This window comes from Tricharina praecox (assembly GCF_024521635.1).
Source record: "Tricharina praecox strain CBS 144465 chromosome Unknown BZA05scaffold_35, whole genome shotgun sequence".
Classification (NCBI taxonomy): domain Eukaryota; kingdom Fungi; phylum Ascomycota; class Pezizomycetes; order Pezizales; family Pyronemataceae; genus Tricharina; species Tricharina praecox.
The window spans coordinates 262,193-285,022 of NW_026250437.1; the positions used below are offsets into that span (position 1 = coordinate 262,193).

The 22,830-nt window shown below is 55.7% G+C and overlaps 7 protein-coding genes across 7 annotated transcripts; 5 read left to right on the top strand and 2 right to left on the bottom strand.

Moving 5' to 3' along the window:
• Positions 1–1,261: 1,261 nt before the first annotated feature.
• BZA05DRAFT_427486 (WD40-repeat-containing domain protein) lies at positions 1,262–3,816 on the top strand (the record flags this gene model as incomplete). Its single annotated transcript, XM_051486064.1, has 7 exons — positions 1,262–1,637; positions 1,710–1,833; positions 1,894–2,208; positions 2,306–2,762; positions 2,952–3,360; positions 3,425–3,568; positions 3,665–3,816. 7 exons carry the CDS (start codon positions 1,262–1,264, stop codon positions 3,814–3,816), a joined length of 1,977 nt encoding a protein of 658 aa, XP_051335423.1.
• Positions 3,817–4,046: 230 nt separating this feature from the next.
• BZA05DRAFT_187745 (uncharacterized protein) lies at positions 4,047–7,249 on the top strand. The gene has a single exon (XM_051479373.1). It carries the CDS (start codon positions 4,217–4,219, stop codon positions 7,130–7,132), a length of 2,916 nt encoding a protein of 971 aa, XP_051335424.1. The 5' UTR covers positions 4,047–4,216; the 3' UTR covers positions 7,133–7,249.
• Positions 7,250–8,007: 758 nt separating this feature from the next.
• Positions 8,008–8,635, top strand: BZA05DRAFT_411440 (uncharacterized protein). Its single transcript, XM_051484996.1, has 2 exons — positions 8,008–8,433; positions 8,489–8,635. Exon 1 carries the CDS (start codon positions 8,125–8,127, stop codon positions 8,389–8,391), a length of 267 nt encoding a protein of 88 aa, XP_051335425.1. The 5' UTR covers positions 8,008–8,124; the 3' UTR covers positions 8,392–8,433; positions 8,489–8,635.
• A 436-nt stretch (positions 8,636–9,071) lies between these two features.
• BZA05DRAFT_411443 (uncharacterized protein) lies at positions 9,072–11,693 on the top strand. The gene has a single exon (XM_051484997.1). It carries the CDS (start codon positions 9,315–9,317, stop codon positions 11,262–11,264), a length of 1,950 nt encoding a protein of 649 aa, XP_051335426.1. The 5' UTR covers positions 9,072–9,314; the 3' UTR covers positions 11,265–11,693.
• A 3,112-nt stretch (positions 11,694–14,805) lies between these two features.
• On the top strand, positions 14,806–16,022 carry BZA05DRAFT_187863 (uncharacterized protein). Its single transcript, XM_051479374.1, has 2 exons — positions 14,806–15,493; positions 15,550–16,022. The coding sequence occupies exons 1-2, from the start codon at positions 15,022–15,024 to the stop codon at positions 15,987–15,989; spliced, it is 912 nt and encodes a 303-aa protein (XP_051335427.1). The 5' UTR covers positions 14,806–15,021; the 3' UTR covers positions 15,990–16,022.
• A 958-nt stretch (positions 16,023–16,980) lies between these two features.
• On the bottom strand, positions 16,981–18,874 carry BZA05DRAFT_411463 (uncharacterized protein). The gene is made up of 5 exons (XM_051484998.1): positions 18,440–18,874; positions 18,090–18,326; positions 17,951–18,024; positions 17,717–17,880; positions 16,981–17,645 (listed from the first exon to the last, which is right to left on the bottom strand). The coding sequence occupies exons 1-5, from the start codon at positions 18,687–18,689 to the stop codon at positions 17,066–17,068; spliced, it is 1,305 nt and encodes a 434-aa protein (XP_051335428.1). The 5' UTR covers positions 18,690–18,874; the 3' UTR covers positions 16,981–17,065.
• Positions 18,875–19,470: 596 nt separating this feature from the next.
• On the bottom strand, positions 19,471–22,465 carry BZA05DRAFT_187872 (uncharacterized protein). Its single transcript, XM_051479375.1, has 9 exons — positions 22,376–22,465; positions 22,228–22,321; positions 21,192–22,156; positions 21,012–21,138; positions 20,608–20,948; positions 20,471–20,537; positions 20,108–20,415; positions 19,752–19,973; positions 19,471–19,678 (listed from the first exon to the last, which is right to left on the bottom strand). Coding segments are annotated over exons 2-8 (1,854 nt in total). The 5' UTR covers positions 22,229–22,321; positions 22,376–22,465; the 3' UTR covers positions 19,471–19,678; positions 19,752–19,928.
• Positions 22,466–22,830: the final 365 nt, after the last annotated feature.

Genomic DNA, 22,830 nt, shown 5'->3' on the forward strand with positions numbered 1-22,830 from the left:
GACATGACCTGGGGTACGCTCTGAAAGAGGCATCCCCCCCTGTTCCCTCTGTCCGCCGCATCGCAGCAACAGCCCAATCCAACAGTTCCCTTGCAGTAGGGCCCACTTCCTTCATATCACCGCCCACTACTCTTCTTCAGCCCTCCGTGGTGATGAGCCCCCCCCCCCCCCCCCCCATCCTCTCCATCCCCCCCCCCATCCCCACTCGGGGTCAATGGCTATTTGCAGGGTAAATATTTCGCTGCTGTGATGGGATTCGAGTCCTCGACCACTCAGCGATCTCTGCTGCACACTCCGCCTACCTTGCATGTGCATACATCCAGGGGTTCTGCAGGAGCACCATCACCACAAAAACACTAGCCAAGTGAGTAGTTACCGATCAGTTCGAAGAGGTTAACTCACTCCTTCTGCTTAGCACAGACAGAGAGCGGCCTTCGAGACTTGCCTGAATACAGGGCCCCATCCAAGACCTCTCGCTTCAAGGTTCGTCGTATCAATATCAGCGACCACCTGCCCCGGCTCTTCTACGCGCCCTGACGTGACCAGTACATCTGGATGGCTGGACCGCAATGTGCGGCATCCGTTGGGCGATGGGGCAATTTGCCTCCAAGCATCTATACATACCAACAGCTCGAACCGTCCAATGAATAACCGACGCCTCAATAATCGAGTTTCGACCGCCATCATTGAGGAACCCCCTCTTCTGCGCGTCTGTTAAACGTCGACCTGCTCATCCTTTTCTCCGCCTCTGTACATACATCTCGCGTCCTCTTCTTTCTCCCGCTCCTCACAGCCCGCTGCCGGATTGTACCGTTGTGTTGGACTTTCGTTGGATAGGTATGTAGCTCGCTCCCTGCTACTCTACCTGCTGTGTGTGTGTGTGGGTGGGTGGGACCTTTTTATTCCACGCATACCAATCCCGCCACTTTAATTCCTCCGCATACATACTGCTCCGGGGGAGGGGGGGGGGGGGGGGGTCTGCGAGGCCACACACTCACTGAAGAACTTCGGCAGCCGTGGTGCGGGGTTTTAAAAAAGTACATATATCAACTGATATCCTAGCTGCCAGCAGGCCGTCGCCAATACAAAAGAAGGGCCGATTGTCTCCACACCCCCCCCTCCCCCCCGCCCAGTCGACAACTTTTTGGTCTGCGTTTCTATCGGCGAAACCTCACCCAAAGGATAAAGTGTTTAGTGGTCTACAGGCACTCACTATTGTCCCCACAATAACGCGTGCGAATTGGCCGCTTCTTGCCTCACAATGTCCCGCAAAGGATCCATCGGGTCCAGGCCCAACTCGACAATCTCGGTCGCCAGTGTCATTCGCGACGATATCCCAGAACTTCTACCGTGTTATGCTTCGTCACAATTCGTCCTCCAGGCGCAAGGCTCATCGATCCTCTGCCTACAACACGACTCTCTGGCAGCGGAACGGCGGTTTGTCCGTCACAAGGAGAATGTGACCATCATCGCCGTCGACAATATCAGTGATGTCGTTGCGACGCGAGTCGTCAGCGTGGATAAATCCAAGACTGCGATCGTTTGGGATATCGACTCCGGGGAAGTGCTCTCGCAGTACGAGGCGTACGAGGATATTCTGGTCGCATCGTGGATGAAGAACGGGAATCTGGTCTTTGGTATTGTCACATTTCCTCCGGCGTTTGCTCTTCTCGCAGGCCGTCGTTTCTGACTCTTTGGCTGGCTGGCAGGTGATTCCTTGGGCAATCTCATACTCTTCAACCCAGAAAACGCAGATGCGATAACGGCGCGCACGATATTCGACCCTCTGTGTGCGATCGCCCCAACTGCCGACTGCAAAGCGTTCGCTTTGGGGTACGTGTGCATGCCACAGTGTTCCAGATACACGTTCTGACTCTGCATATTGCACAATAGGTACAACAATGGCTCGGTACTCATTGCAGCTTTGTCGCCGGCTTTTACTATACTGCACACTCTCACAACCACCTCGATGCAGCCCTCAACCATCACAACATTAGCATGGCACGCCTCTTCGTCGAAACAAAAGTCGGATATGTTGGCTGTCCAAACCAGGGACGGCGACCTGCGTGTGTGGAGTGTTCCCAAGTCGCTGGACGGCGATGAAAGTGCACGGGTAGTGCGCATATTGAAGCGGCCCGAAGCTTCAGGACGGGGAAACAACTGGCTGGGATGGTCTCGGAATGGTCGGATCGTACAGTATTCTGCGGGGTAAGTAAGCTGCGCCACCACCTGGAATCCTGCAGCTGCCATTCGTTGGTATAAAAAAATAAAAAATGGGGAACGTTTCAACTGATGTTATTTTTAGTGCGACCACTGTGTGGGATGTCCGGACGAAGAACGTGACCTGGGAGGAAGTGCCAACACCGAACAACGTCGTCGGAATATGCATCTATGGTCCGCATGGATCGTTATTCACATTGTCGAAGGATCATACAGTGCAGCAGTACATGCTGTATCCTCCACAACTGGTGGCAAATATCCACCACGACCCGCCGATGCTACCACCGTCGCCACCGGTAGACCTTATCGGAGAAAACGACGAGACCGCGGTGATTGTGGTGCAAAACCAACAGCAGGACGATTACAGCATGACCGTGGCGTCATCGATGGGTCATACACTACACGAGCCCGAACACCTGGAACCGATGGAGTATCGCGAGGAGGGTTTGGGAATAGCCAATATCGTCGGTCAAAGACCATCATCAACAAGCTCTAGGGGATCAAGGGGAAGCGCGGAGCTTCGGCGCAACTATGGTTCTTCTGTATCCAGGGGCGGCACTCCAGCACCAGCACTAGCACCAGCACCGGCGCCCGGACCCGCATATGCGCCCGCACCGGCACCCGCACCCGCTCCCGAGTACGCGCCCGCACCAGCGCCCGCACCAGGTCCGGGCTTCGACCGCAAGGGATCGGCTGGATCTATTGAGCAATATTCTATCCTGCCACAGCAGGGACGCAAGGGCTCTACTGCCTCTATGGAACCGAGAGAGCAATATTCATCACCGCCAACAACAGATCGCAAGGCGTCTGCTGGTTCCATCGAGCAGAGGGAGCAATATTCCGGTTCACCGGTCGTTGGTCGCAGGCCATCCATCACCAGTCGCAAAACACACCCCCTGAGACACGAAATTCACATCAGCCCCGAGACGACACAAGTTCCCGTCAAGGCTCTTCCTGGTTCCCTCGCACATGTTACCGATATCTTCGCAAATCTGCGGATACGCCTGAATACCGTTACCTACGAGAGTCCTCGGGACGGTGGCCGTCAGAACAAACTTTCCGAGGATGATCACCGGAAGGAAATGCTTTTCTGTGTCTTTGGCTGGAAGGGTGATATCGAAGAGCTGATCGGCGATGAGTGTAAGATCTCTCCTATCCGAAAACTTGGAAATCGCGTAGATCTAATTTTTTTATTTTTTTTTAGTGGAATCTGTGAATGCTCGGTCCCTGAACTCACTGGTTCTACGGATGTGGTTGGGTGACCTCGATCAGAACTCGCTGGCTGTGATGCTAGGCGCCGACTTCAGCGTCTCTGGGGATTGGTTATTTCTCGCTTTAAGCGCCATGGGTAAGCTGACCCCACTCCACCTCGTATGATCTGGGGTCATCCCCGGGGATCGAGGGCGGTTCAGTACTCTCGCAGATGCTAATGTCTACAAATCAGGTGGCCAGAATTCATGGACCCACGTGGCAAGGGCTTTCGTCCTAAAGCTCTTGCAGAAGGGTGAAATACATACTGCAGTGCTGTGTCTCCTCGCTATCGGCGATAAGAATGACGCTGTGGAAATTTATATCTCGCACAAGCTATACCTGTAAGGGTTTCTTCGTCTCCTTGATGATGCCTGTTGGCTGACACTGTGACACAGCGAGGCTGTTCTCTTGACGTGTTTGTTGTGGAAGAAGGATTGGAAGCGCATATCTGGGTTGGTTCGTCAGTGGGGCCAATACGCCTCAGATTGCTATGATGGGACTTTAGCCGCCCGATGGTAAGTTCTGACAGCGACATGCATGCATGCATGCAGATAATTTGCTAACCGTAGCGATTAGCTTTGCTTGTTCCGATACCGATGCGCCGTCAGCACCGGAGCAGCGGCCTCAAAGAAGCCGCACTCCATCCGTTGGACACTCACGTTCCCGCTCAGATAATGACGGCGGCAACAGTCTTACGCGAAAATTGTCTATTAGTTCACCGTCCAATCCCCGGACGACCTTGAAGATGACGCCGAAGAACTCACCGCTCAAGCTCATCACGGATTTCCCTGCTCCCGTGGAGGCCAAGGATCCTATTCAACGCTCGCAAACCACCTCACCGTCCAGCAGCATTATTGCCGGTGTGAACCGCTTCTTCTACGGAGCATCAGGTCCTTCTCGTTCGGCTACTTCGACTCCGATCGCCATGTCCGCCTTGACACCGGTCGACCCGTTCTGGGCCGGGCGCGATAACTTCCCAAACACCAGAATGAACAATGCTAACACCAAGTTGACACCCGTGACTGAGGCTTCACCCTTGGACAAGACTCCGATCCAACGGTTCGCACACCAGCCGATGGGACAAATGGCCATGGCACCTGCCCCACCGCCACCACCTCCACCGCCTGGCAGAGAAATATCTACTCCGATCATTACTCGCAACTCTAATGGCTTCTTCGAGAGTAAGCCGGTGACCCTTGGCGACTTCAACAAGATGGAACGTGCGCCAACTCCTCCTCATAACCGCAATCCGTCGATCCAACTGAATCCGCCCAACCACGGTCCGATCAACCGGATGCCGACTCCGAATCTGCGTGTGGCCAGCCCTCCTCCGGATCCGATCATTCGGGCCCAGAGCAGTGCATCTCTGCGGCCGAATAAACCGGTGGGTCTACAGATACAGTTCCCTCCCATGGACTTTATACTTCGTGAAGGCACACCTCCGATCGCCGGTCGTCAGCGAGCGGGTTCACGAGCTTCGCCTCCGATTCCCGCTGGACAGTTCCATCGCAAAGATTCTAAAGACGCGAAATTCATCGACCTCATCGAGAAGGGTAATAAGAGACTTGACGATCAACGGGCCTCCCCTCGTCAGAGGAGGGGTTCTCAGGAGCGCACCCGTAGGATCTCACCTGAGCGAACATATCCTCGCAAGATGAGTGTCGAGAGGGAACCTAGGGGGCGCACCGCCGAAGTGAAGCGCTCGCACATGAGGTCCCCATCTAGCCCTCTTCCGTTCTCACCTCAAGCAGCGCTGTACAAGGACGAGCCAATCCATGTCGAGATCGAGCCACAATACCAGATTCCGCAGTTTAACGAGCCGCGATACGACGAGCCTCGGGGACGCAGTGCTGCTAGAGGTTACCCTCGTGCAAGGTCTCCCAGCCCGGTATCGCCAGAACAAGGTCGTGATAATTACGAGGACGAGAGATACTACACATCTCCTCGACAGGAATCTCGTCGTCCGTCTCCATCTAGGAATCGCAGCAGAGGAAGGGGTCGCGTTAAGGAGATCAAGGCGTCGCACGTCCGATCGCCGTCGAGCCCGCTTCCCTTCACACCCCAGGCAAAGCTTTACCAGGAAATGTCCGAGGAGGTCGACCGCCAACACGAGGAGGAAGAATATCACCGGCAACCTCGACGGACCGCTCAAAGTCAGACCCGGGGCCGCCAACGTATGGACTCTCGCACTCGCGACCCTCAACCTCAGTTCCAGGGACACGGCCTCCGCCATTCTAGGTCGGAGCGCACCCTCCGGCAATGGAGCGACACACTCGAGCGCGGCGACCTCGGCGCTACTGACAACTACACCTTCAACCGTGGCGCTACTCCCACTCCCAGCACTATGTCCCGTAACTTGTCGATTCGTGGTCTTCCTTCCAATCCCAAGGTCTGGCGAGCAGAACTACAGGCGAACTCGCGTGGAAATTCCCCGGCACCTTCTCGTGGACGTTCCCCACCCCGTAGCATGTCGGTAGCTCCTGCTCCACCTGCACGTGGCATGGAACGACACATGTCTCCAGCGCCCCGGATGATGTCTCCTCCACCTCGTGCGATGGAAAGACATATCTCTCCGGGTCCAGGGCATCGGTTGAGGTCACCAGCTCCACCATCCCATCGGACGATGTCTCCTTCGATCGGTATGGGCCGCACCATGTCGCCGGCTCCGGTCCACCGCGGCTTGACACCGACTCCCTTCGAGAGCGCTCCACGGCCGCCTGTGACACTCGGGAGTCTTTCCATGGCTTCCTCTCCGGCACCGTCACCCTACGAGAGCATTTTACCGCCACCGCCACCACCACCTCCGCTACCGGCGATGGCGATGGCCATGGCACCGGCTCCGTACGAGAGCATCCAGGACATGCCGCTCCCAGCAATGGCAATGTCTCCACCCGAGGCACCCTATGAGAGTATTCCAACTCCACGACCCCCGCAGCAGCAGCAGTTCCGCGCCAGGACACCCGCGCCGGCCCCGCCGCCTCCTCAACAGTATCGCTCGATGACTCCCGGCCCGCAGTATAGTCGCTCCATGTCAACGACTCCAGCACTATCCCGCTCGATGACACCAGGACCACAGCCATCGCAATTCCGGTCGCGAACCCCAGTACGCGCACCGAGTCGCTCACGTGGCCGTTCCCGCTCCCGCGGCCGAGACGACAACCCGCGCAACCAATACTACGGCAGTCCCTCGACCAACGAATACGACAAGCCGCCGCCATTGCCGAGCGTCGCCCGCAGCAACTCGCACTCGCGCAACAACAGCGAGCCAACATTCATCCCGCTCATCCGCAAGCTGCCGCCGATGCCGCTTTCTCCGCCACCGCTGCCCAAGGATTTCCCGGTGCACTCGGCGCTGCAGATGCATCTCGAGCCGGGAAAGAAGAAGGATCCACACGCAAGGGACCGAAGTGTCAGGAGGCACAATGGGAGTCTCGACATGACTCCCGAGTCGGACTACGGCTGGGATAGAGGTGATCGCGGCGGTGGTCAACGGGGTGTCAGTGGAGAGTACGATTACCAGGGACAAGACTACCAGGGACAGTATTCGAATCCCGAGGCATACTATGACGAGATGAACCAGATGGAAGAGCAGATGAGGGCTCGGCGTGCGATGTCGCCGGCACCGACACTCAAGGGCGCCGGAGGTGTTGGAATGATCTAGGAGGGATGAGGTTTTGCGTAGCGTTTAATTTTGTTCTTTGTTTTTGTTTCCCTCCAACATTTGCATTCATTCTTCATTCCTTTGTTTTTGTTTTTGTTTATTATTCTTGAGCATTCACTGCTCCCCACTTTTTTCTTTTTCTTTTCGTTTCACCATTGGGAATTTTGGAATTCACTTCAGCACATCATTACAGGAGATTGAGAATAGGAGTTTTTTTTTCTTTGGAATTTTGTTTAGGTTTGGATTGGATTGGATTGGATTGGATTGGAGGGGGGAGGGGGAGGGAATGGGGCTTTATGACGACACGATACGATTATCTTCACTTCTATACTTCTTTCTACTTTTTCTACTTTACAAATTTCTTCCGTTTGCTCTGTTTCTGTATCTGTACTTGTATCTGTACCTTTTTTCTTTCTTATCATTCTCTGATACCCGTCTCCTTCTTCTTTTCTCTTCTTCTTCTTCTCTTTTGAAATGTGTGCTGTGGTGATAATTTTTGGTTTTGTTCCGCGATTGGGGGGAGGGACAGGTGGGATGGGAGGATGGGGGGATATGTCTGGATATACGCGGACGGCTTTGGACTTTTGGACTGGATTTTGTATGTAGATAACTACTTGAGTACCTTGAGTAGGCTTGATGGATATTGGTGGATGGATATTGGCAGATGGATTTTGGAGGATGGGATTTTTGGAATGGTAATTCTTCTTTTCTTGGGGAACATTCTGCGCATTGCGTACATATCACCGTGACAGCCGCGAGACAGAATACCAACATACACACCTACACAGAGTACCTCACCCTGCTCTCGGGTGCTAAACATAACGAACGCCAGATCCATCGCAAAGCACAGCATCAGATCACACGGTATCATGCCCGGTTAGTAGAGTAACCGCCTCAGGGCCACGGTCGGTCCGAGATCCGGTCCCGCCAGGTACATATCGGAAGAGTTTGGGAGGTAGTGGGCAGATTCTGCTGATGCGAATGCGTTGCCTATGGTAGGTACTGGCCGTTCGTTGGCTACTCGTTGGCTGTTTCTTGACGTGTGCTCCTTGACGAGTGCTTCGACTTTTCGACTCTTTGATTCTTGTCGTTCGACTCTTCGCTCTCGACTCTTCGAGCCTTCGATTGGCCGGTTGTGTATGTGTATAATTAGCAGGCGGTTACGGCCTGGCCTACCTACTTCCTACAGGCTACACAGTACAGGCTACCAGGTACATGTCTACATACTCAGGTACACAAGTAGGTGCATCGATAGATAGATACTCAAAAGATCGTTCGACCTCCCCCCTCCAGGATGAACCCTGCAGACAGTCAACTGTGGCACTGTCCGACAGCTCGGCTGCACTCAAAACGCACCACCGTAGGGCATAGTGGTGAGTGTTTGGTTTTGAACCTTGACTCTCCCCCTCCTTAAGTCCGTAAGCGAGGTGGAGGATAACTATACTAGTTGTTGGGTGCTGATTAGTCAGTCGATCGGCTGGGAGTGAGTGAGTGAGTGAGTGAGTGAGTGAGTATGTAATCGGCCGCTCCCGGGGGTCTCCATATCAGTGGTTATCACTCGCCGCCGAGTGATATTTTGTGGTTGCGTTTGAATACTCAATCCACCGCGGTCGAGGAGAGGGACTGGTAACGAGTTACTGCTCCGTCCCACAGCCAGTACCGGGAGGGGAGTGAAGAATACATACCCGCGATTGTTCCATCATATATCATGTATGTAGGTACATACAGATCCGCCTTCCGATGGTAGTCCACCGCACTGGCCCTCCTCCGCACCGTGCCGGCAGCCCAGTTCCGAGCACGGGAACACGAAGCGAAATGTCTACGTCAGTTGCCCACCCCCCTCTCCTCTCTGCTAGGTATCCGACTTCACCTCCCCTCATTCCCTCCCCCAAACCACCAGCCTGCCACGATGTCCCACCCATCCAGCCCACCCCATGCATCCCATCCTTCCACCACCACCACCTCCTCCTCAGCCGCCACTTCAGCCGACCACCGTTTCCGCGCCCTCACCACGCTGCTGCACATCCTCTCCAGCAGCCTCTCGCCAGCACGAGCGCTCGAAATCACCGTGCCGATAGTGGAGCCGTACACGCGGCGACTCGACAGCGTGGCAGAGCTTTTGAGCCGGCGGGCGTCGGAGCAGATCGCAGTGTGCGTGCGGTACCAGCGGTTCCCGTCCGTGATGCGGCCGTGCGTGTACATTTTCGTTTCTGGAGGTGAGGGTGAGGATGATGGTGAGGATGGAGATGGGGATGGTGCAGGGGGCGGGGAGGGGAGGGGGAGGGGGGTAGAGGTGCATGAGGTGGATCCGCACGAGTTTGGGGGTGTGGCGGAAACGGCGCTGCAGGAGCTCACGCCGTATTTTCTCGAGAATCCGAGTGTGCCGCTGGAGCACCATGTCGGCGTCCTTCTGGGCTGGCTGCATAGGGTGTTTAGGGAGTGCGCCGGGCCAGAGGAGAGGTACGAGAGGTTTCAGGTGCTGGATTTTTATATGCTGTTCCGCCAATGCGGTAAGATGTTGCTGAAGCTGGAGGCGGGGAGAGGGCTGTTCTTGGGTGCGTTCGAGGAGGTGGCGGCGAGGACGTGGGTGGACGGCGAGTTGGGGAACAGGTGGGTGGGCGAGCAGGCGGGGTTCACAGAGAATTTGAAGACGGGTGCGAGGCTGTGGACCAGGATTGCGGTGCTCGGTGGGCCGAAAGAGAAGTGGCCGAGCCTGTGGAGGGCGTGTGAGAGGCGTCGTCGGTGGGAGGCCGGTGAAATGAAAGTCGAAACGGCAACGGAGGTCAATGGGGAAGGGGAAGGGAAAGGGACGCAGCCATGTCTACAGGACGAGAAGGAGAAGGGGAAAAAGGAATGCTTGAACATGGGTGAGAAGCTGTACAGACAGCAGCCGGAAGTCCGTACGAACGGAGATACGCCCGAGTTACAACAGGAGGCCAACGACAAAGATGACATATTCATCGGCTTCGATCCGGCCATCGACTCCATATACAACGCCACCACCTGCCTCGACTTCAACTCCTTCCTCATCCATAGCCTCACACAGCTCTCCCGAAACCTCACCGAGCTGGAATCCTACGCGTCCTCGTCCCCGCGCACTGGCCTGCCAGAGGATGAGAAAGCCGCCTTCACCACCCTGCACCGCCACATCCACCTTTCGGTCCGGGTCTTCTACAACCTCTTCCACGACTCCTCGGGCATCCTGCAATCCCACCTCCACTGGGTCGCCGCGGTGCTGGGCAAAGACAAGCGGCACGCCACCTCGCGATCCGTCCACGACATCCTCGAGCTCCCGCGGCCGGGGACGATCTACCGCGGCCCCTCCGTCCGACCTCTAGCCCAAGGGGCCAGCCTGTGGGCGCGAGCCTGCGCCGAGTGGCTGAAGCTCATATACCGGCCGATGGAATGTGTGCACCGGTTCCAGGGATCGCGTGGCTTCTGCACACTGCGCAAGGTGCTGCAGGACTGCGATGTGGCCATCGTGCGGTGCAAGCTGGGGGACCGCCGAATGGCGGCGTGGGAGGACGTGGTGCGCAGCGTCGTCGAGGGCTGCCCGCGCATATTCAAACCGGAGCATGCTGACATGCTGATCGCCCACTTTCGCGACGAGGCCAGGAAGGCGGATCGGGCGAGTCCGCTCAAGAAGCTCCTCGGGGACTGGACTTTCGAGGGCTGTGTCCATCCTCTGGCTGCGCTGGCGGGACTGAGGTCGGCCGCGGTGGAGCGCTCCTCGCAAAAGGCCAAGGCTAAGAGAGGGAAGAAATCCACCATCCCACACTCCAGATCTCACCAACGTCCCGCCTACCATGACCCTGCGAACAATCCCTTCGCGACGTCCGAATTCCAGTGCATCGGTGGTCTGGTTGGCATCTCGCACACGCCGTGTGCCGTGTGCAACATGCTCGCCGAGCACGCTCTCGACGTCAGCAGGAGCAGCAACGTGGTGGCACCGTGTGCACTGCCGCCGATCATGTCGGCCACGCAGCGTGTAAATGTGATGCGAACGGTTGAGCGGAGGCTGGAGGATGTACTGATGGAGCTGTTGGAGGTGGTTGATCCCGACCCGAATCTCTCGGAGTTGTCGACGAGGGCTGGAGGTGTGGGGGGGCAAAGACAGGCGAGGTGGGTATGAAGTAGAGAGCAGGTACTTGGGCATGCTACGTAGGACGAAGTAGGGGGTAGTCAGGGAGGGAGGCAGTCAAGGGAGGTAGGCGGGGAGGAAGGAATGGATACGGATCGGCACTGCTTGCTTAGTTAATTAGGGGCAGGCGGGAAGATGCAGGTGTACGTAAGACGGGTAGGTATCAAAAGCATCATCTAGGGTTTTTGGGGACTAATGCTTGAACTCTGTGCAAAGACCCCAGCGTAAGGATTCCGTGGGGGGGGGAGCGAAATGCGTCGAGGGCACGAGCCAATTTGCTGTGCCCATCGCACCGCTTACGTGGGTGGACATTTGTAAGGATATCCGAAGATGGCTGTCGTCGTGCGGACACAGATCTTCCTTGGCCTGGGAAATAGCCGTGGCCATGTGTGGAAGGCCTGGTCCCGGTGTGGAAGGCCTGGTCCCGGTGTGGTGTGCACAGCGGCTGCGATAAGATGTGCTGTGATGTGTTGTGCAGCCAGTGCGCACAGACGGTGCACTGCTTGTGAGCACTACATATTTGGGTACGAGGTAACTGTGCACAGTATAGTGAAGCTGAGCATATGTGGGGTGGATCGATATTCAACTCGGGGTACTTGAGGTTCACCACCTGAAGAACACAGGTGGCTCTTTTCTTTCATTGTCGGTTCTCTCTCTAGTCAAATGCAATCGGTCTTCTATCTTTTAGTCATCTCGTCCCCAGTGCCTCAGCACTTGCATAAGTCCCACCCCCCCCACCTATCCAGACGTAGCTAGTCCTTCGCGATGATCATCACGACCACGACGGCGGTCCGACCCTGGTCTTGGTGGTGATGCACCTGCACCTGCAGCTGACAGCTGTAGGGTGTGTAGGAGTAAGGCTGCGGCGTATGCAACGAGTTCCTCGCCGGCCGGTGTTCGGACCGTGACATACGGACTCTAGGGCCTCCTCCCTCCCCCCCTCCCCGGCCATATGCAGTTAGCCGGCGCAGAAAAGCGAGGACTGGACTGAGCCCCAACCGCCCCGAGCCCTTGTCCGTTATCATAGCATCGGCCAACTATAACCGGTCGGATTGTGAGCTCAGATCTTAGATGCGTCCGTGCTCCGGCCCGCTAGCCAGCCAGCCAGCGGTCCGCCAGCGGTCCGCCAGGAGACAGAAGATTGAGCACTGACACCTCGCACTGGGCACTGACCACTGAGCACCGAGCACCGAGCAGGTATAAAGCCGGAGCTTTCCCTCGCTGTTTCAAAGACTGGCCGGAAGGCGGGCGATGGCGAGACGATCGACAGGCCGAGATCCCCCCCAACTAACCGACGACGGAGCGATCGAACCTTAGCTATCGATAAGACAGCAAGGCTGAATACCCTACATCACCGCCCGATCCCGGGGTTGACAGCGGGCATGCCACATGCCACACGTTCTGCCTCTGCATCTCGAGGCCATTCCACATGTTCCGTCTCTGCACCTCCAGGCCACGGCGATTCTTTGCGTCATATCCCCTTCTGCTCGCTGTGCCGTTGCACGTGTTCCGGGCGGCTACCTCCTCGGGCACTTGCACCTCCTCGGACACATGCACATTCTCTGATCGAGTGCGCTCCGGTGCACCAGGCTTCCTCGTGCTGCACTGTCAGCTCAGTGCTCTTACTTTTTTTCTTCTTTCTACAGATTACTCACAGACGTACATGCAGATTTTTCTTCCTCACGTCTCTGTCCAGCCTCCGGCAAACACAGAGCAGAGCTGTTTTCGGAGAAGACTCTGCCTGCCGGTTAAAACAAGTTCATCAGCGACCGACCGACCTCGACGGCTTTGAGTATTCTTGAATCTAGTCCGGTGCTTTCGAGTTCCGACACCCTTTTTCCATTCTCTCTCGACTCGACTCGACTTGATCGCTAAATTCACGTTCGCAAAGTGCAAGTGCAAAGTGCGAAAGTCTCACGAGACGAGAGACGAGGCGAATCTGCACCGGAAGCCAGCAGGGGGGATACGGACTACCTACTACATCATACATAGTAGGTGTTCGTGTTGTTCGGAACTCGACATCTGGTGGTTCTGCACGACGGGTGCCGCCTGATCGGCCATGCGCGCTCCCTTTCGACTGATGTTTTTTCCCTGTTTCTTTATTTCTTTCTTTCTTTTGCAGTTCTCTTGCAGTTCTCTTGATTAACCTGCAGCGTGTACAGGTTGTCTGTCTTGACTCTGCAGGCAGCGCAGACAAGATTCCGATTCCGATTCCGAAGGCCGTCGCGACTCGAGATTGAAGCTTCGTGCGCAGTCGTATACGGTACTACATAGTACGGTAGTCTAGCTCGAACCCCGCATGGTACGGTATCTCGAAGTCGGCGGTCGCTCGTCAGAGATCCAGATCTCTCTCTCTCTCGTTTCGAGTCGAGTCTCGACGGAAGAAGAAAAATAGCCGCATACGCAGAGCACGGTCGTCTAGAACCCTGGGAACGATGAACATGCCCTCGTCATACCTGTGGACTTTCTTTCTTTCCGCAGCCGCCCTAAACGTTTCATTGTCACGCAAGAAGAAGCTGCGAAAGAAAACAGCAGAAGCAGAAGCAGAAGCAGAAGCACAAGCACAAGCAGCAACACGACAGCTGAGCGCTGTATGTACTGTCTGCTCTTTTTCCCACCTCGCCTCGCCTTGCATTCGGTTGCTAACCAAATACACAGCTGTCGGTTGGATCGAGCAGCACTTCTGCCGTCGAGCGGCAGAACTCCTCTGGGCTCAACTCCGCAGACTGCTGTGGAGTGAGTGGAGTGGAGCAACAATAGCTCCCTCCGTCCGGTAGTGATTAGAGAGAGAGGGTATCGTACATACCATACCGCCTGCGACCCCTCGGGAAGAGAGGGGATCCACTCTCATTCCGTCCTTCTCGCCCTCCTTCCTTCCGCCCCAGCACTTCCGCCGGTTATTCGCTAAGACTTTCTTTATTCCTCAGCATTTTAACGCATTGTTGGGGGAAAAACACTTTAGTGCACTTGCATTTGCATTTGCTCGCTGGCTGGCTGCTTGACGACGTGCCAATACCTACCTACACACCCCGGTGTTTACACCGCATATGCCATACATAGCTGCCCGCCCACCATGAACGTGAGGGGGACGGCTCAATCAAAAGCCCTTGACTTGAGTCGACAAAGATTGCCATGGATCGAGGGGCTGAGATTGGGGAGAAAGACCGTCTTGTGCTCACGAGGGGTTGGTCGTCGTGTGTCGCGGTGTGTTCCACTGTCGTCGTGTTTCGCCGGGTGTGTGTCAAGTCTGTCAAACCTCGATCAAATCGTGTCTCGCGTGTGCGGAGGTGCACCCCCACTTCGAATCGTTGTCTGATACTGTCATACTTTCGGTTCACATGGTTGGTAGCTATCGACCTCAGTTTCGCATAACTATATTACTGATAAAATCCTTATGTATGTGTATACCTGACCATTGTAGCAAGCGGTGAGAAGGGGGCACTTATTTTGAAAAAAAAAACACTCAGGGCAAGCCCGCCATAGAAAGCCAAAATGTCAGAAATTTCATTCAACAAGTTTGAGTTCGAGTCGAGGCAAAACAATGGATAGCGCGGAGGGGGGGAAGCACAAAAGGCCCGGCTTCTCCCCCCTTCATGACTCCTCGTGCAAAATGTGGAAAAATATTAGTATTGGCGATATCGATATCAAAGGGTTACAGTTACAGTGCCGATAAACGAAACAAATCAAGACAAACAATCAAACCAAAAAACAAACAATCAGTCACGGGATTCGGCATAGGCAGGTACCGATGTCGTCGAGCTTGAGCGAAGACCATAGCAGCACCATCAGCAACAGCGACAGCAACACCAGCAGCAACATCACCGGCCTCGGCACCGGCACCAGCGGCGGCGGCAATATCACCGTCCGGCCGGCGGCCTTCCCGGACATCGCCCGCATAGCCCGCGTAGCGGTGGACAGCCTGCCCGACGACCCAACATTCGACTACCTGTGGTCACACCGCCACGAGTACCCAGAGGACAACTACTTCTTCTGGCAGCAGACGCTGAAGGGGCACCTATTCAACCCGCGCTTCACGCTCCTAGTCGCAACACTCACCGCCCCCACCGAGGAGAAATCCGCCCACTACGCCCTATCCCCCGCACCACCCCCGCCGCAGGCGGAAACCATCATCGCCTTCGGTCTCTGGGAGCGTAACGGGCGGTCGCGGGCCGCGCGCCTCCGCCGCCGCGAGCGCAACAACTGCTACAACCGCCTACACCGTGAGCCCGCCGTTCCCCCGCCCTCCCTTGTCCCCCCTGCTAACCCCCCCTTATAGGCATCCTAACGCGCCTCGAAACCTGGTCGCTCACGCACCACTACTCCCGGCGCGACTCCAACCCCCTACACCTTTCCGCGTTCTCCTCCGTCATGAGTTCCGTACACAGCACATACTGGACGTCCCGCTACCCCGAGAACTTCCATCTGGACCTTTTGTGCACGCTGCCAGCGTTCCGGCGGCGCGGCGCGGGGACCGCTCTGACGAGGTGGGGGATCGACGAGGCGCGGAGGGAGGGCGCCGCTGTGGGCGTGGAAAGCTCGCCTATGGGATTAGGGCTGTATGAGGGACTCGGGTTTAGGTTGCTTGAGAAGATGGTCGTTAATGTGCAGGGTGAGGACGAGGAGCTGGTTGTTAGGGTGATGGTTTGTTTGCCTGGGAAGGCGGCGGGGACGGGGACTGGGGCGGTGGCGGGGATAGATGGAGGCGTGGGGCGGTGACGGGATAGGGCTGGACTAGGGACGTGAGTGGGGTGGGCGGGTTCGGCTCGGCTCGGCTCGGCTCGGCTCGGGAGGTGGGCCGGGCGCGGGGGACGGGTCGGGGCAGGGGGCGGGGGGCAGGGGGCGGGGGGATGACGGGGGGTTGGAACGGAACACATGGACGCACATGTGAAGCTACATACATATCGCTATTGGTTTTGGTCTTGGTTTTGGTTTTTGCCAGGATAACTACGGTACATACGGGATACGGGTGATTGAAACGGTTGCTTGTAAGCAGTGTCGGCGTCAGCGTACCTACCTGCCTGCCTGCCTGCTTGCTTGTCTGCCGAGGTGGAGTTCGAAGTGGAGTTTGTTTTCTTCTTCTTTTTTGTTTATTTTCTTTGCTTTTTTTTACTTGGGTATGATGTCGATTTCTTTCGGTGCTTGTGAGTTGTTCGTGCATACGTATAAGAGTACTTCCTACATACAATTACGCTCTCTCTCTTCGTCTTTTGTTTTTGTTTTTGTTTTTGTGGGGAGTTTATGCCCCGGCTCCCGCGGGTCCGCGCCGTACGGTTGCATTGCCTGCCTGCCTATTGGAATGGAAGTAGAATCCTAACTAAACTCTAACCTGCCATTCGTTCGTGGGCGTGGCTACATACGGTAATGCATGTATGTGGAGATCCTACAGGACCGGACGGGGCAGGACGGGCTGCGGGGAGGGGAGGGAACGGACGGAATAAGCAATTTCTCATCAGACCAAAGAAAAAGGAATAAAGTTACGCCAGGATTCAAAGCAAAACACAAGAGTATCCCGCCCCACCTCCCCCATATGCAAAAATGTGGAGATTGAAACGAAATAAACAGAATAAATAAATGAATAAAACCGTCCAATGCTGGCCAGGTGAAATAATCTGTCGAAAACGTGAACGTGAACGTGCACGTGAATGCACTTTAACCACCCACACGCCTCTGCGCCCCCTCCCCGCCCCCCTGTCCATCCCCGGCCCGACCCGTCATTAGCCCCCGTCGCCTCACCCCGTCCGTCCCACCCCCATTCACACCCCGCCCTCCGTTCACCCCCCGTCATCCCCGATTCAACCATTCTGACTCCACCCATAATTCGGCACCGTCCCGCCGCGCGGATAATCGAACGGAAAGTCCTCGGTCCGCGGGTCCGTTCTACTTCCGTACAGCTCATCCCACTGATCCTGTACCACGGGTGGGATACTCCACGCCCTTTCCGCGTCGTCGTCGCGGACAAACATCTTCAGTAGGTGGCGCGCACTCGCTTCCCCGGACTCGGACGCGGACGTGGTCGCGAACGTGGACTCGGGCGCGGACACAGACACAGACGCGGGCGCGGGCGCGGACTCGGGGTGGGACTCGGAGTGGGACGTGGACGGCGACTCGTGCTGGTCCCTAGCATGCAGCAGCGCGAGGTTGTTGAAGACGCAGAGGTCGCCGTCTGCGAAGTTGATGGTGAGGGAGCTGTTTAGCGCGGCGAAGTGCAGTGTGTCCAGCGCCAGTTTCTGTGCAGAGCTTAGTGCCGGCAGCGTGTCGGACCGCGCGGTGCCGCCGAAGCCCGTGAATGGCCGCCGGAAGGATTGCAGTAGCACCCGTCCCGCGTGGAAGTGCAGCAGCGGTTTTTGGTACGAGGGGATGTCGGGGTGTAGGCTGCGGGGGGTTAGCGGGGCGGGGGCGGGGGGAGGGATGGGGGGGGGGGGGGGGGGGGGGAAGGGACGCACGTGTCGAATACGAACGGCTGGCTCAGGGTGCGTAACACGTCTGGACGGGTCGCGCGTAACACGTTGTAGACATTCCAGGCGCTGGCGATGCGGAACGCGCCGCCGGAGGTGCCCTTGCTCGCGGTGAAGATGGAGACGATGTCGCCGAGGTCGGTGTGGAATGTCTGGCCGTTCGCATTAGCGGCGGCACACACACGGGGGGATGACGGAATGACGGAATGGCGGCAGACAAACCATTGCCGCGTTCGTGAATGATGGGGACACGATATCTTGCCCCGGGAAGTGCTGCTGGATGTTCCGAATGTGCGCTTCACCCCCCTCCGTCAGTAGGAGCTCCTGGACACCATCGACAACGGATGTTTTCGTCGCATACCCAGAACGTCGTTCCCCTGAGCCCCCATGTACCCCCGCTTGCTACCGAAGTAGCTGGTCAGACCCGCGTGGATGACGATGTTCTCCTTCATGGTGTAGTCGCGAGAATTGAGGCCTTTAATCAGGCCGAATCCCAATCCGTCGTACAGCGAGTCTCGGAGCTTCGCAAGGCGCTCCCGTAACTCGGGACTCAGCGAGAACGTCGCGGGCGAGATTTCCTTAAACAGTGCACCCGTGTCTGGTGGAGGGGAGTGGACATGTAAGCTTTCGATGAAACCGATGGATGGATGGATGGAGGGGTGGATGGTTGGATGTATGGGTGGATGGTGGTTTGATGGATGGATTACTCACCTAGAAACACTTCCATCGCTCCTTTGATCTCATCCACATCGTCCTTGCTCAGCTGGAGGATCCACCGTTCGGGCGTGGCCGCCACCTCCTCGCCCTTCCAGACGAGCGGCGACTCGATGACCTTCGGGAATTCTTCGGGCAGGTACTTCTCGTCGGGATCGATCTCGAAGCCGTCGTTCTGCACGCGGAGCAGATGGGACTCGTGCGAGGGGTGGTACGGAAGTGCTGTTTGCTCGTTATCATTCTCCATCGTTGTAATGTAATGAATGTAGCTTTTTGTAATGTATGTAGTCTGAAAGGATTCCAATGCAGCCTGATCAGAAGACACGGGAAAACAAAACGGGTGACCGGACCGGGAATGAGTTTAAATACACAGCACGTCGTTGTTGCGTTAATCGAATAAATGATGGCGAGCAGTTAAAAGTAATGTACTTACATCGAAAGTGAGGACATTGCACTGTTCTGTTCGTACGTATTGGTAAAGCAAAGATAGCGGCGAGTGCGGCGTGATCCCGATTTAACACCACCACCGGCGACGCGGCCGATGGGCGGCGGGGCGGCGAGTTTGCGCGGAAAAGCTTTGAAACAAATCTCTGTGGTGGATGGGGGTGGGGCAGCAGCAAAAATAATAATATTGCTATCCCCATGATACCATTCGGCCTCTCATGAGGGCGGGGAATCGGCACTGCAGCTGCTGCTGCTCGAAAGCTTGGACCAAAGTAAATCAACCAATGGCCTTCAGTCGACACAAATCAGCAAGCACTGCTGGTAAAAAGGTCCCTAGCATGAACTTAGCATGTACTGCCTGCAGGGAGTCGAGCCGGAATCGCGGAGGCCTAGATATCAAGTATCTAGTGGGACCTCTCACAATCGATAGCTCTCAAATAGCAGCCAATAAGTAAACTTGTTTCCCCCCGCGGAATGTACGTGTCGGAATATGCTTTGCAATTGATATATACCGTGTGGTAAGAAGAAGACGATGGTGTAAAACCCCCCCACACCCCAGCTTCAGCAACCACCATTCACGCGCACGGACGTGGCAGATGTAAGTAAGAGATTGTCAATGAACTCAATTCTCTCCATCTCATAGTGTGGGTAGTAAGTTAGAGTAGACAGGATAGTTGTCCGCTGTCTGTGAAGTTCGGCGTCATAGTTCTCTGTCCAGAACCAGCTCCCGGCACCACTTTGTCTGAAAACAGAAGCCACCCCTCTTTCCCGAAGAGCGTTCCTTCCCGACTTCTGTGTGTCCAAACTATTAGTACTTAGACAGGATGAAGCTCCCCCCGCGAGGAAAATGTGGGGGATTGTTCACCCTTGCTCCAACCGATCAGATAGGCCAGGTAATCTTTCGCTGGTTCGTCGAGCCCCGCGACTTGCGAGGCGGTGGAAAAGTATTCTTCCGAGAACAGCGGCGCTTCCGATAGAGCGCACCGTTTGATATGGTGCCTGAAGACCTTAATCAGGTATCCCGCCGTCTCCTCCCATGGTGTCAACATCTCCTCCGACTGCTCCTTGATCTTGCATCGGAACGCTTCTGCACTCTTGCATGACGCCCCGTATCGTCAGCCAATCCCCATCTGTGAGCTGCACGTGTTGCGTATGGTGGTGTATGTGGTGTAGGGAACCGTAGCGGGGTAAAAGCGGGGAAAAGGGAAAGTAAGCACTTACGTCGTGATCGGCGCGGGCGGAACCATGCTGCTGCGCGTATTCTAGTTGCGCTTCGTAAACATATTCCAGATTGTTGAGCAGGATAAATATCACGAGGAACACGTCGAACCACGATTCCGCCGAGTGGCATTTCAGGACTTCCCAGAGCTCCTTGAGCATGTTCTTCATCGTTTCTCGCATCCACTTGATCGCTACCGTGTCCAATTGATAGTCCAGCATCGGCGGAATAGGTATGTTCCCGTGGTCATGCGCGCTATCGTCTCCGACGAGCGGAGTTATGTTTAGAGTATGCTCGCCCCTGAGTGATCCTGTGATACGGTTAGTAAATCGCGGATGTCACCTGAAAGCGAACGCGTTTCTTACGGGACGCTGCTATGAAGTGACTTCCAGCCCAAATTTGTAGCGCGGCCTTCAATAGAGGTTCTCGATCCTGTTCGCCTCATCATATTTTTTTTAGAGACAGTACAATGAGGAAGAAGTAGCAACAGGACAGTGAGTACCTGGCGTGCAGTCGCGATCTTGAACGTCTCGACCATCACCCTCGGCATATCAACCGCCTCCGCTATGGCGGCCCGATGGTATTCATCGACCATATCCGGCATCTGTCGTCGGAGAACACTCAAGTTTGCAGCACAAAAGGTCGGAATTCGCAGGATCTGGTGGTCTTCACGGCCCCACTTCCTAGTGACGATGTCTGTTTCCTCCTGCTTGAACTCCCGACATGGAATTGTAAACCGAGGGCCTCGGCCGTTGCGGTATATGCATTGGACCTGTAGGTGGACTTGACTGGTTGACCGCCACACCATTTTCTCCCGCAATGGTTTGGTCCATGCTGCGGATTCTATCGATGGTTGATTAGCTTTCGTTGAGAAGTTGTAACTCGGATGATGATGGTTTTTCCTACTGGTTCTGAAGAATCTACACCCGTTCAAATCAAGCTGAAAGCAGGGCATTGACGGAATAACACTGAATTCCAAACCGGCGCATTTGGAAGAGCTCGTACAATTGCTACAAGGGAGTTGGAGATCGCACTGTGGAGGCAGGTGAGAATCGTTTCATCGATGGCTGGGGGATGGTGTAGTACCTTTCTCTTGGACATCCTACACCTAAAGCAAGCCCCCCGAGCCCTGACTGCTGCCACTTCCTTGCGTCTTTCGGGCTGAAACGGTGCACGAGGATTCCCGGAATTTCTTCCCTCGATGGAGTCGAACATTACCTGCCCCTCTTTGTACTTTGGGAGAGGTTTCTTGTGAACTCGGCCCCCGATCACCCTGGGGAACGTTGGTTGTCTTCTGCGCCGCGAAACCAGTGTGGCTTTGGTTTCGGCCTCTGGGGATTCCGAGGGCGGGATGAACCTAGAGATCTCCACGGATTCTGGCTCGGCCATGAAGCTGACCCCCGGTGATGGCGTAAGAGGGGACGGTAAGGTATTTCCACTCGAAAGGTTGGAGGCGGATAGCGGCATGAGTGTTACAGTTGTGTTGCAGTCCTGATAACACGCGGCCTCCATGTTCGTGTTATTCCAGGCGTCGTTTGATGGATCTCCCCCATGGAAAGGCATCATATCCAGCGCAAACCCGGAGAACCCCATCGGTACCTGGAAGTTCATGAGACCGAGCGCATGAAGTGGTGTCCATGGGTCTTCGTCCGTTCGATTGTTGTTGCTACACGAGACCGAGTACTCATCGCCCGCACCTTCGAGCAGATACCCAGAAAACTGCTGTGACTGTTGCCATGAGAATTCGTTTGGATCGGAATTGACTAAATTCGGGTGCTGTGCGAAGTTTTGGAAATCGTCGAAACCGAGATCGATATCCAAGGGTACTGGTGAGTCGACTATGTGGCGCGGCCACTGCTGTTCAAGGGAAACTGCAGGATATTGTCCCTGAGAAGGACAGTGGAAGAAGCCGTCTGTCAAGGTAGTACTGCTCGCGGGGGAACCTTGTGGAGGAGGAGTTGGATCCATGGTTGAGGTACAGCCGCTAGTTTTGCTTTGGAAGTGGTTGGATCTGCGGATAATGCCGCCTTGACCCGAGACCCTATATATCACTGTAGTACATGGCGTAAGTACCATCTGATCAAATCGTGCGGCAGCGAAAGATGAAACGTACGGGGCATACTGGGAAACCGTGAAAGTAAGTTATTGCTTTTCGTTGTCGTGAAGCACAACTGCCACTCCTAGAAACAACGACGCCTCGAGAGGTACCCTAGACTCTAGAGCAGAACATCAGCCGGTTCCATCTCTGGTATCCGAGGGCGGGTACTCACCGCTTTCCAGTTTCAGCGGTGTCAAGCCGGGAGGACTATCGAGAACAGATCGAGATGGAGATAAATGGGCGTTGAATCTTCGGTCCACGTCGCATCTGATTATCTCGTTTATGACAGCCTGGCGAGAGAGAGGTGGAGTGCAAACGAGTCGATCAAGGCGATATCCTGCATGAATATTTTAAGTTTTCCCCCCCTTCAACTGTTGCGGGCTTAGGCAGCGATATGGCTGGGTGGAGGCCAGTTCGAGCAGTCCTGGAGGCTTGACCCGCCACTTCATGCGGAATCTGCGTGCGTGCCCTTAATGCGCACGGCGGGCTCCTCGGCGGTTAAATGGGTGTAGAAGGGTGCGTCCGGGACGAATGGTGTGTACGAAAGCACCTGCTGACTTCGCGGCAGCCAACGACATACGTGGAGGTGTGAAGATGTGCAGGATCGTATCATGCGGCAGTGAGTGG